The 14,102-nt window shown below is 29.8% G+C and overlaps 2 protein-coding genes across 3 annotated transcripts in view; one reads left to right on the top strand and one right to left on the bottom strand.

Moving 5' to 3' along the window:
- Positions 1 to 8,150, bottom strand: part of LOC113403480 (inositol hexakisphosphate kinase 3) — a 34,173-nt gene extending 26,023 nt beyond the window's left edge. For both annotated transcript variants that reach the window (XM_026644049.2, XM_026644048.2), the window contains exon 1: positions 7,779 to 8,150. The gene's annotated coding sequence lies outside the window, so the exon portion shown is untranslated. The remainder of the gene's footprint in view (positions 1 to 7,778) is intronic.
- A 3,472-nt stretch (positions 8,151 to 11,622) lies between these two features.
- LOC113403468 (mitochondrial import receptor subunit TOM22 homolog) lies at positions 11,623 to 13,443 on the top strand. Its single transcript, XM_026644027.2, has 5 exons — positions 11,623 to 11,899; positions 11,965 to 12,027; positions 12,102 to 12,199; positions 12,407 to 12,548; positions 13,016 to 13,443. Exons 1-5 carry the CDS (start codon positions 11,783 to 11,785, stop codon positions 13,079 to 13,081), a joined length of 486 nt encoding a protein of 161 aa, XP_026499812.1. The 5' UTR covers positions 11,623 to 11,782; the 3' UTR covers positions 13,082 to 13,443.
- The last annotated feature ends 659 nt before the right edge of the window (positions 13,444 to 14,102 follow it).

Genomic DNA, 14,102 nt, shown 5'->3' on the forward strand with positions numbered 1-14,102 from the left:
ACACTATTTTCCGAATAATGGAGACTATGACGACGACAACCTTTCGAATATCTATCTATTTAAACACAACATCATTTTAGTATTCAAGTGAATTTCTATTTCTGAAAGTTCAAATTATATAAGGGAAACCGTTTATATATCCATAGACAAATTTTAAAGGATAAATATAAACCAGTTCCAAGACAACGATTCACAAGTGCCGCATTGCGTAATCTGTGCCTCTCCAGTCTCCTGATATATAAGCCCGAAGGTCGACTTAGTAGGTAGTATATTTTATAAGCATCCTTCAATACCTTCACATAAAATCATTAATTTTTCATGTATAAAGGACTAACTAAGATAAAAGTAGTTTAAAAAAATAGTAGTGGTAGAGCTATGTCTTAAGATGTTATTAAATACTTTTGTTTTATAAAGCTAGGACTTTGGATTGTTGTTATGATTTGAAAGATTAACTAGTAATACCTATATGCAATGTCTTACATAACATCTTATTTCCCATGGCTGGCCGCACATTTACTTTGAAGACATGTGAATATATCATATAGTGCCAATATTTTCATCAGTACCGACCACTCGGATACTGTATTTGGTCGTATGACTTCCTATTATAAATTAAATGAAAACAAGTACATGTTGATATGCTTTTACTTATATTATAATTTGATCGACATTCAAAAGACCTATACAATGTCAAGTGTAGTAGAGGGAGTACGAGTCCGGCCTTGGAGTGCGTAGGTCGTCACGCACTTGATTACGTCACTCACCGCTTAATGGCCACAAGTCTACGATGAAACATTTTTCGCCCATCAGACTATACGGCGCCACTAAGTTAAGTTTCCTGTTAAAACAATTAGCATTCTTTCGGCATATTACAATGTCGAACAAAATATTCCAACTAATATTTATTTAAGTTATTCTGCGAATTCTTATTTATTTTTTAGGTTTAGATCTTCTTCGTAATTAAATATCGTTGTTATTGTCAAAATAACAACTATGGACTTGCCCAAAAGATTTTTTTTATCAGGTGGTTACTTAAACTTGTTTAGATATTATGTATCTTGTTTGCAATTTGTATTACGTCAATAATTGCAACATCTCATTGAAAAGTGGAAGTTTTGAATAATTGCATAATTACTTATCGTTTAGTACTAATTTACAACTTAGAAAAAACGTGCACCTTTATAGAGAGTTCTTTTATTATATAATAAAATGAACGCACAATCTACGTATTTGATGTAAATATAAAACCAGGTTACTATGTAGCAAAAATATAAAAGTGTATTTTCAACCAGTAGTTCAGCATTAGACAAATATTTGGAATAGGCTGCAAACAAATTCTGAACACATCAAATACTAAAAATATCTTTACTAGAAATAAACAAATATTTTACTGTAAGTAAATCAAGAACTTACGTTACTTTATATATGCAAACTTTTTAGTATCTACTGGATCTTTATTCCAAAGATGATTATATAAAAGCCAAAAAACGGTTTTTAGTTTCCTCACCTTTTTATCAATCAACGTGTTTCTAACGAGTAATTTTCTAATAATATTCATATTAATTAACAGCTCCAGTATGTATTTAAAAATTAAAAGTTATTTTAATATTATGAATTCCGAAATTTAAGTTTATCAGGGCAGGTTTTACGTTTCTTATACATACACATTTGACGTAAAGTTTAATTAAATATTTTTCTTTAACTATCGTCTGATTTTTAAGCAAAAGCTGTTCTTTCAAAATATTAGTGATATCCGATATAGTAGCTTTAAAATTTAACGTACATACCTACACCTTTACGTAATCGGTACAAGTTACTTCACATTCACTTGAATTATACTTTTGTAGATATACAGATAGTCGTTTATCGTGAATGGTAACATTTATCGTTTAAATGTTGCATCATAATATTTATACTGCAACCTTAGTTTAAGTATTTGACCTGTAAAGGTGAACAACGGCGACACGTATTTCTATACATAGAATAAAACATAAGAGTTCTCGATTTTCTACAAGCTATCATCGCTTCGAACTTTGACTTTCTTTTAGTATAGCACACTATCGAATCTCTGTCGAACCGCACCTGGCACGTACCCAAAGAAATGTAATAAATAGCACGGGCGCCAGTTTGCCAATATAACGCTAAGCGATAATGACGGAAATAGTGCACTTTCGGTAAAATCCGATGCGTATGACACACGAAAATAAAATTAAATGGACGACACGAAATTTATAAAACATGTTTTATGAGTGACACATTCCGGGCAAAAATATAATTTATCATTACGGAGTCTCCACCGTCCTATACATATTTTCAAATAGACTTTATAAAACCATCATCTGTTGTTGTTATATCGGTCAAAATAATTCGTAAATAGGGACATGCTGTGAACTAAAATAACTTGTTTTTAGCCTTTAGCAACATATCGTTTTTTAAATACTACAGACAACCGTATTCTTTGCCATGAGTAGGAAACTAACACACGTTCGCTAACGCTAATCATCAACAATGACCGCTGTGCTAATCAGTCAACGAACCTAACTTCCCGAATGCAAGTTATTATTTAATCAAAATATATCCATACAGCCAAATTACAAATAAATAAACACAATATTATCGTCAGATTATTGTTATAGTTCGATATATTTACATATAACCAATCTGCTAAGTGAATTGAATCATAATTTTTTTTATAATAATCTTTATATATGGCAATCGATGTTTATTTTATTTGTCCCGCGTTTCTATACCATACATAAATGATTGGTATGGTTATACTCAGCACGAAGCGCAACCCAATAAACGATTCTAACAAAAATGTTCTGCGTATTTTTTGTAATAAAATTGTTTATACGACCTATAAATAATTTTAAACAAAACCATACATATGGAGTGTTATTGAAACGAATGCCATGCTCTAGTCAGGAATAGACTTTAATAGAAAGAATTCAAAAGTAGGTGTAAAGAATTGTCAATTAACAGCATTTTTTTAATAATCTATGCAAAATTATTGTAGTGCTTTTGATACAATGTTTCATGGTAAATAATGAGAAGCTAAAAATAAATACGTTAAGTCGTTTACAAATAGAGGATAAGGTTTTATTTGCCATCTCGAACTGGTTTAACTAATCACATGCAAACAATTCACATGTTTTGAAGTTTTGAAACCTTTAGCGTAACCTTGTTTTAAAAATAATACTTCAGTTTATCTTTTCATTTACATGTGTGTAAAGCTGAATCTTTATGAAAGGGAATTTATTAACTTATTTCAGTAAAAATTCACCAAAATTTGCATATAAATTGTACTTCACACATAGAAATAGTTTTCCTTGTGATGTATATCATCTTATTTCCGCCTAACGCCTAAAAATTTATTGAATTCTAATTGAAATGTATTTCGGTTAAGTAGTTTTACTAGATAAGGCTTTTTTTTAAATATTACTTTATATTATGTATCCTGTTCCTAGCGATTGATTTATTCAAAAATATTTTAAGCAGACAGCTGGTTCGATAGTACGATAAATAATGGATTTATTTCTGCTTGTCATATTGTGAATGTGACACTAATCTTACTTAATTGCAGAATTAATGTTGTGAAAATGATAAACGAAAAGACTTTCCATCGAAAAGGTAAAAATGACTTCAATTTCTACGATATGTAAAACGATATCCAATTTCTTTGAACATAGTCAAACATAGAGACTAAAACTACACTGCAATTGAAACGCAGTATTTACTTAGTTTAGTTTAGATCCAATTTATATCACACGACGTTTTACCAAGACAAATTGTAAAATCGGGTGTGCGTATTCCCCTATAAATAAAGTTGTACGGCAGTATGGGCGACCAAAACATTTTTAACAGGTACATACATAACATTTTACCTTTAAATTATTTTATAAATATAATACTTAAAAAATCTATTATATGTGTTTCAGACTATTAAAGTTCAAATTTGTTTAAGAAAATAAGCCCAAAATTGCAAAATAAAAGAAGTTATCTTAAGCAATTTCATACAAAACACTGCTATGCTGTTTGTTATGTTTTTATAAATATAAAGTTATGCATGATAATTACTCAAACGACAAGTATTTATTATGACTATTTTACTGACCTCAAACACAAAACCTCACTTCGAATTTTGACCGTCACGCTATTGATTAGCTTTGGAGAGTTGTCATCACTTGACTACTCAAGCGGCAAAAGTAATTGCCTATAGAAATAATTATATAACAACTATTGAAGCCATAAAATAAATACAATTATAAATCGAACTATAATTTTAAATGTATTGGGAAATGAGATAAGCCAACAACGGAAAATATTTTTTTAAAGGTTTCCATTTAAAGAAAGTTCTCTGAGATTTATTTGTCTATCACAGTTCCAAGCTCACATTCAAAATCCTCATAAAATAAACTCAGAATCATGAGAAATAATACTGTTGTAGACAGATAATAATTGGATATACGCCTTTTAAAAAATATCGATTCAATACTTTGTTCATGGTTTTTCTATTAGTGAAATTAGATTGAAAAGATACCAAACTTTTTTTAAATATTTTTAGATATAACGTACAACATAATAGTACATTTTGTCAAACAACAATAGTTTTGATATTATCTATTTCCTGATTTCAAGTAAATTTAAAACTTAAAATTGAACGAAAAATCAATCCTTCAATTTACTTTGAAATCAACAATAGATCTACATTTAGCCATATGATGTCTCGATTACAAGAAATATATAAAATGACCATATATTTCGTTATTAGTGCCAAGTATTATATTCCAAGAAAGTACAAAGCTTGAGTCTCTTAATGTATCGCTTCACATAAATTGAAATTAATGAACACGAATTCACACAATCAACTTAAAGGAAAATTAGCCACCAGCCTAGTACTCGAACAATAACAAAAGTTATCAATCTTCAGGACATAAATAGATTAAAATAAATGATTATAATGTTGGTTTTTGTTTTTTATTACGTATTGACTAAAGATAAAACAACGCTTTATAATTGAAAAATATATATATCAAATGTTATATTACTTTTGTCAAGAAAATTGTAGTCACGTGTCAACCTATATTTATTTTTATTTTAAAATATACGTAATTATAAGTACGCTATCGCACCTTTTTTTAACATATACAAAACAATTATTGTCTCCATCATATAAAGTTTTTTTTTTAATGTTGGACTAATACAAAAAGTAAGCAAGATAAGCAACTATGAGGACTCTCGAAAAAAAAAACCATTATCAACTATAAGAAACAAACTAAATAAACTTTTTATATAACAACTTAGCTCAAATCAGTTAGAACGGGTGTTGTCCACTTCCACAATGAAGATTAATGACAAGATGCATCAGAGCATGACAAGGACTCTATTGATTTCTTAGAAATCGCTTTTCCTCTTTGTTAATAAGGTCACAAGGAAATGGTTGTTCAACTAGTACAAGGGACTAATTGATGTGATAATCACTTTTGTATATATTATATTACGTCGTTAAGATTTAGAATTACTCATAGCTTGAACTTAACCTTAACCTAGAAAGCTACTAATGAATTATAAACAGTGATTTTGTTTGTGTGAATCATAAAAGTTACTTCCTCCGACCATAATAAATACAGTGATCCAGGAATGCATGGACTCTGGCACTTTGCCACAACAGTGCAAAGAATCATGGTAAACATCACTTTGTTCAGACTTTGTCAAATCTTTTAATGAACATGTATTCAAATATTTTTATTTATATAATTAAATAAATTACTTTATTTAAATGTAATTTAATTAATATTCATATTTTGCCTTATTTTAGCAATATTCAGATATGATATGATGTTGAATGAATGAAATAAACCATCAATGTAGTAAACAGTATTAATTACAAAAATTGTTTGTTTTTGTTTACCAAGCATATGGAATTGCCCTATTAGAATATAATAAAAGCTTAAATTACATATAATTGCAATGATAATAAAATTCTAATCATAAAACTAACGTAAACTGGATATAATGGAAAAGATTAACATTTCATAACTCAATCATTACACGTGGCCTGTAATGTCAGTTGATAACAGTAAATTAACCATAATAGAAACTTTACCCAACTCCATGTGACATAATGATCATTTACGATGCATGCATGATATTACATCATACTTACATACCACATTAGGAATATGGAATATTGCATTACTCTTATATGTTTGTAACATAAGCCTTGGTATAGTTACTATTTGGGCTCAAGAGCATAAGATTAACCAGGTTCTGGATTTTCAATTCCTGGATTACCCTAATAAAATGTTTCTAAATTTTTCTATCAAGAAATTTACAATAGCTCAAAGGTTGAAAGTTAACAGTGTTTACACACACATGCCTCCAATACATGTCAACTGTTGGTCCTGTACATAAGCTCTTTCTGGTCATGTCATGAGCATCATCATGTACACAAAATGGCCCTGTCATAGGGCATACATAAAATAATGTTGTAATTTACTAGTATGCATTAAATATATATCTATCATTGGAAAGTACATAAACCAATGCCATTCAAATCAAACTCTATCAACCTCCATGGGTCAATGACTACATACAAGTGGTCCACTTGACCCAAAAAAAGGATCAGAGATCTGAAACAATAGTTAATTTACAAAAGTGGTTAAGTTTGACATTCTACTATAGGAAGAACCAGAGGCAGTGTAAAGTGTGTGTGCGACATTTGTCTCGGCCCACAGCCTCACGATTAAAGGGGCCTCCAGGATCCAAAGTTAAGGGTAAATGTTATTGACGTTTGTCTGTATTTTAATTAAATCAATTTAAATATTTGTCATAAAAAATTGATAAACAAAATATTGCTTAATAAAATTCAAATTTGTAGAATAATATTACTTATGCAGGGGTCTATCCAAAAACGAAAAACATGGCAAGGGAGACAAGACAGAAAAAATTGGACCCTGTCATAAACTGTAAATGTTAAATATATATGAAATGTTATGATAGTCTACAATAATAACCTTTTTATGTAGACTGACTATTAAAAATATTATAATACCTTATTTTTTAAACAACAGACTTTATAGAAATAATTGATTTAAATATCATACAATTATGATAATTATGAATGGTAATTAGCTCAATAAATTGTTGAAATTTATTGAATTTTTTTAACAATTAATATTATTAAGAGTAAGACAAAGAAGTGAAGAATACTTACAGACAACCTACACGGTTTAGCATACAATTAATTTATACCATTATGCAACAATATGTATTGAATTAAATGTCAAAGGTAAGAAAGACCATATAAATAGAAGCTCTGAATTATTAACATCATAAAACAGCTGCATTAAAACATTGCCAGATATTGTTTTAGTTTTTATTTTTTAATATAAATATTTATTGTAGCTTACCCAAATATCCTAATTAAAATATATAATAATCGGGAAAATTAGTATAAAATTATTATTCTGTATTAAGTGTGTATATAAATTTATGTAGGTCTGTATTTATTAAGTTAAGTGTATTCTATTAACGACTATTATTATGATAGAAAACAACTTTATTTATGAACAGATAATTTCTTACACTTGTTCAATCTGTAGTTCATGCAATTTATAAATATAAATAACAATAAATATTTATAAAAACGAAGTGTGACCTTCACATAAATATTCATCGAAACGGTTTAGGTTAAAAGAACATACACAATAAAATAACTTTTACAATAGTATCGACAAGTTTGAGAGCGAATTAAATAAGGATCAATGAATACTTACCTTTCTCTAAGAATTTAGATGTCAATATATGAGGCTTTAGATGATTTCAGCATGAATGTCTTCAGCAGATAAATGTATACACCAAAAAAGTTAACCTATTACTTTAATTAAAAACATTGAATATTAAAAAACCACTGGTAAGATTTGTAATTTTCAATAAAAAAGCAAGAGAACAGATAATAACATTAACCGCAATTTCATTAAAAATTTTGTCTTAGATTCACGAAAAGCATTTTAATACTGCAAAGCTTATGAATTCTTACATAAATAATTGGGTCGATCAAAAATAAATCCCATGAAAACGTTCAAGAATTTATTAAAATCTAAAATGTCTACCCTAACAGACTGTCACATAAACGTCAAATAGTAAAATTAAAAAATATTTGGTAGTTATGTTCCTTCCACACAATACAGTTTACCCTCATTATAAAATTTTTTATTATATTAAATTGCTAATCATTAAAACAGAACAATATTTTTACCTATTATTATATATTATTCTAAAGCCTAATTACACTTGTGTGAAAGTTTATTTTATATACACGGAAAATAAATTTCCTCCGCCTCTTCCTGCCCTTATCCCAAATTTACTTGGAGTCGGCGCAGCATGTCTTCTTCTTCCATACTTTTCTGTCGGACGTCATCTTACAAGAAACATTATTTCTAACCATATCGTCTTTCACATAATCCATCCATCTTTTCTTTGGTCGTCCCCTACCTCTATATCCATCCACATCCATTCTCAAAACCTTTCTCACAACATGTTCCTCATTCCTCCGCATAACATGCCCATACCATGACAACCGGTTTCCAGATAGCTTCTCGGTTACCGGTGCCACTTTCAAACTTCCTCTTATGTACTCATTCCTTACTCTATCCATTCGCGTCACACCACACATTCCTCTCAGCATTCTCATCTCCGCCACATGCAATTGTGTTTCAGTCATCCTTTTTGTAGCCCAACACTCTGATCCATATAGAACAGCAGGTCTGACCATGGTCTTATAGATCTTCCCCCTAAGTTTAAGGGGAATACGGGGATCACAAATTATTCCGGTAACCTACCGCCATTTCATCCACCCTGTGTTAATCCTGTGCTTCACCGCTCGATATATTTCGCCATCGCCTTGAATGAGTGAACCGTGATACCGGAAGTCGGAGCAGACTGGAATGGCCACGCCATCAAGCGCTATGGCTTCGGGACCGGAGAGACCGCCGAAATCGCAGAACATGTATTCAATCTTCGTTCTACTGATTTTCCAGCCAACATTCTCCAGTTTCTGGTGCTAATCTTCCAATCTGCTCTGGATCTCTGGTCCATCTTCATCAACCAGTACAATGTCGTCGGCAAAAATTACTTTGTTCGAAAGAGGTTTATCTCGAAATGTTCCGATTGATTTTAAGTAAAGATCTGGTGATGAGTTTAGTAGTAGATCAACCGCAATTTCTGCTATATGAGCACTATTTTTTATAATATTCAGTATAATATCACTTGATTAATTGACATTATTGCTAACTACGACAAAAAAGGAGCAAGGTTCTTAACGCGTAACCCCAAATTGAATCAGGGTAATTCAGAAAACATTAAATTTTTCAACCAACTCATCCCTAGGCAATCTCGAGTTAAATAACCTATTTAATATTGTCATAGTTGACAGTAAACATGTTTTTTATAACTCACATTAAAAGAAATTGTGTATGTATTAAAACTGGCAAATGAGCACACTGAAGCTGTGACATAATATTAACATTTCTCACATCGCCAATACCTACGCCACCAGACGTGACTGCCTTGGGAACTAACATTCACTCCCTTAATTATTAATTCCCTTGTGCTTGTCCGAAACACAACAATACTAAATATTGATGTTTGACGGTAGAATATAGGAGAAGTGAGTGGTACATACCCAAACGGACTTACACAAAGCTTTTCTGCCAAATATTGAGTTATGTGGGCAGAGTAAATATTATTATCATTCTTACATAATCAGGCTGGAACTCGAGTTGACTCAAATTCAAGACGATTTCTAGAATTCGTGCCCTGACCCATGGGTCTGTAAGCTTTAAACAACAATTTAAAAGTCAGAAAAATATATATCGTACATTTTACATGAGAATGAATGCCGTGAGCAGGATTAACAACAAATTTAAAAAATGCTTTTAAAATATTGATTCTGTGCGTCGTAATTTAGTGTCGGGGCGGATAAAAAATTACCAGAAATTAACTAAGTAAGTAAATAGGTATGCTAGAAGCTTGTATGGAAGTAAATAATACAAACTAAATTGAATCGATTTTAAAAAATACTACCGTTTAAACCTTTTAAAAGCAATCCTATAGAAGTGTCGGAAGGTTAAATATAGGATGTGTAATGAGGTTACTTTTGAAATATTTACATAATTGTACAAGAGTTTTAGTGATTTGTCACGTTTTAAATTGAGAATTTCATATTGTCATAGATTTGTCATAAATATTTTTATAATGAAAATCTAAACGCTGTAATAGGCTATTTAGTGATAACAAAAACAAGAAATGAAAAATGGCATATGAATTATGCCTGTAGAAACTCCGTGTTCCTGTTCTTCGCCTGACCAATGCCAAGTAATTTGACTAAGATGATATAATTAAGATAACTTTATCAATGTTTTATGACTGAATATATTTTCTTAATTTAAATTTTTGCAGTTAATAATATAGTTATTATTACTTAATAAACATTAATTCATAATAATAATAATATATAACTAAAAAAACATCTACAAAGTACATTTTGTGAAGAACTGATTTTAAGAAAATTAAAAGACAGCGGCGGCCTTAACTATTGCGAGGCTCTGGGCGGTATGTCTGCGAGGCCCCCTGTCCTCGGTGAAAAGTATGTATGTGATTCGAAATTAGGTCTGGTTGTTTGGTTTAGGTATTTGTTATGTTTGACGAGACATGATAAAGTTATACATATAAATAAAATTTGTGTACTTTTAAAATATTTTACATCGAAAGAATTACAAAATTAACAAATAAAGAAATTATAATTTTTTAAATTGACGTTTTTGGTCTTCCTTAGACTAAAATCTTTAATTAATGCATGGGCCGAGAACTATGCGATTAAAAAACCGATCTTCAAGTGTTTCGAGGCGCGATATTATAAATTATGTTCTGAATTAATGAATAAGTTAACTAACTTTACTTTAATTTACTGTTATTTTATAACCTTAATAAATAATTGGGGATAAAAAACAAAAGTTTTAAATAAAAAATCTATTTCAATTTTGCTTGGATTTTTGCGCGAGACCCCTGCAAGAGCGAGTTCCCGGGCGATTGCCCTGTTCGCCACCCTTAAGGCCGCCGCTGTTATAAGACAAAGGAATGTATGATATTTTGTAACTATAAATAATATGTATAACCGTAAAAGAATTTATTTAAGTTAGTTAGTTAACAAAAAATAGGTAAATAAGCTGCATATCACGTAATTATTATGTGCACAAAATTAATGATTACTTGCTCTGATTACATAGAGTTAAATATAACTAAGAAAACCACTGCCCTGAGTACTAAAATACTAAATAGCTGATTTAAAAAAAAAATTATAAACTCTAAGGGCAAGGATCAGTGAAACAATATTGTACATCGCATGACAGCGAGTGACGATAGATATGGAATTTAAGTTATTTTAATTCTTCTTTGAAACGCCTAAAGCTACCATTTTATATATTCTAATCTCAGCCAAACTGAATTTTTTGCATCCATTAAAATTAATGAATAGCCTGTGGTTTCGCTGATTTTGTCTGTAATTTTAATTATTATTAGGCAGTTTTGGTTTCAACTTCTGGCAATCCGACTACAAAATTATTTATCTGTCGAAATAAAATTGGAATTAAAAAGTGAGGTTGAGGTTTGAGATAGAACCTTTTGAAGAATTTTCCTTGGATTTCAAAACACGAGGTGTCTTTGTCGTAAGATAAAGACACTAATTATTAAGTATATATAGAATATCTATAAAGCCCGTAACATGCTTATGGAATTACCTGATGAAATCGAACAAAACGATAGCGGAATGGAGTCTTTGACCGCGAGCAAAGACGATACACCAGAACGTAGACCCGAAGATATTTTCATTACGCCAGTGGTAAGACTTTAGTTTGATAAAAATATATATTTGATAATTTAAATGTTAAGAGTCTTTCATTTCAGGTGGTTGGAACATCACCCAGCGCTGATACTCAGCCTTCCTTAACTCTCAAAGAATTTGACGATGTATGTATTAAATTTATCTAGTAATACATTTTATTGGTATAATTTCTTTTATTGTATACGTTTTAATATTTCAGGAACCAGATGAAACATTTTCTGAAAGATTATGGGGTTTGACAGAGATGTTCCCTGTATGTGTTCGCAATGGTACCTACACAGTTACTACAAAAACATGGTAGGCTACAATCACTGTTATTTTTATATAGTTATACTTGTCTGAAAAAACAAGCCTTGTTTGACAAAACATTTGACTCTTATAAATGTACAATATGTATAACAAAATCTATAAATAAACTTTCGGATTAGAATAAACACAGTTTTGCATTTACTTAATCAATTAAGAATTTCTTTTTTAATATTTAAATTATGTCATATATTTTAGGAGTGGTGTTAAAAACCTTTACCAATTATCACGGTCTGTGATGTGGGTTGTGGCTAGTTCATCTGTTATTCTCTTTGCACCAGTCATATTTGAAGTTGAAAGAGCACAGGTTGAGGACATGCAAAAATCACAACAAAAACAAGTAAGTATATATCTGCCATTAAAATTTCATATTATTAACACAAGTATTTTTAAAAACTTTTGTTTGTAAATTTAACTGAATTAAATAAACATAATAAGTACCATATATATTTACAATGCAATAGTTTAATTATAGTATTAGGTTGATTGATATACAAATAAAGATAATGTATATTCAGTTGAAATAAAATTAATAACTATTAATACCAGAAACTATTGCAAAGGCTCTATCTTCTTACTTTGAATAATATTGCCATTCTGTAGATGCATAAGACTTGCCAAATTAAAATATATTAGTGTTAAAATATGTTTTCTAAATTTCTGTTAAGACTATCTCGCTAATTGTCTTTTGTTAAAAGATTTTAGATACCAACATTTTTATTTTACAACAGGTACATTTGCCTTGCTTTCTACTGAAAATTGTAACAATAATTTGTAATTAACATAATTTATGAATGATTTTTACAGGTGTTGCTGGGAACAAACGCTGCTATGTCAGGGCCCGCACCTGGCATGCCACCAATGCCACGATAAATAATAATATACCAAATAAACTATTATAGATATTGTGTAATCTGAATTTACATGTGTATGTATTTTCTTCAAATGTCAACCTGAATGCTTTAATATTAGTTTAGGTAAAAATAGGTTCTTCAACTACATCCTTCTGCATCTATTCGCATTTCCGATTTCTAAGTTTTTTTTAGATGTAATTATGTTTAGTACCTATAATATATATATGATGCAAAAATTAAATTTAAATATCAATTACTATTTTATGTTGGTCACATAATTGGTTTGTATAGTTTGAATGGCAATTGGATAGTATACATATTATTTTGAGAGTGTAGATATTGTTTTGTTAAACATCTAATAGAGAAAAATAAATGTTAAAAATAATAGCAGGAGTATTTTATTCATATGCCAAATTTTTATTCAACAAGGATAATAATAAGTCATGTTTATGTTAACTAGGGGCGTATTATATGTATTACATTTTTCCCACCACCAGTGCTCATCAATATTTAACCTAAGATTTAAGTGTGATAATGCATATTTTCACTATTTTTAAAATATTTTTCAGTAACTACTTCTGTAATTAGGTTATTGCTTGTTAAACTATTAACTGCACGGCTCATACAGCGCGCTCAGCAGCCGCACGTCTTTTGTTTTAGTAGAATACTGAATAATGAGAGACAGCAGACAACATAACTTAAAATTTCAAATAAACCTCTTTGGAGTGGACCTATCCTTTATAAATTTAAAGATTTCTTTAAATTGCAATTTATAGTATTATCATCTAGTCTTGTTAAATTTTGCAATCTACAAATTATAAATATTAAAAAAGTAAAATTATCATTGGATGTTAATTATTTTGTCAATTTTCATGCATATTTTAAGCATTTCTCATTCATATTTGTATGCATTATGTTACATATAAATAAGACTAGTCAATTTGTGGAATTGTGCCTAAAAATGTTGGTATATGGAGAGCAGAAATTTAAAGTATTGACTCAGATTTTTCAATTTTTTCTCTGGTAATATTAAGTATAAG

This window comes from Vanessa tameamea, chromosome 13 (genome assembly GCF_037043105.1).
Source record: "Vanessa tameamea isolate UH-Manoa-2023 chromosome 13, ilVanTame1 primary haplotype, whole genome shotgun sequence".
In the NCBI taxonomy this organism is placed as follows: domain Eukaryota; kingdom Metazoa; phylum Arthropoda; class Insecta; order Lepidoptera; family Nymphalidae; genus Vanessa; species Vanessa tameamea.

Excerpts from the sequence above, each read along its gene's own strand:
- LOC113403468 (XM_026644027.2), top strand. The coding sequence starts at position 11,783 with ATGCTTATGGAATTACCTGATGAAATCGAACAAAACGATAGCGGAATG. Across the intron at positions 11,900-11,964 it reads ATATTTTCATTACGCCAGTG|GTGGTTGGAACATCACCCAG; the intron begins GTAAGACTTTAG and ends CTTTCATTTCAG. Across the intron at positions 12,200-12,406 it reads ACAGTTACTACAAAAACATG|GAGTGGTGTTAAAAACCTTT; the intron begins GTAGGCTACAAT and ends CATATATTTTAG.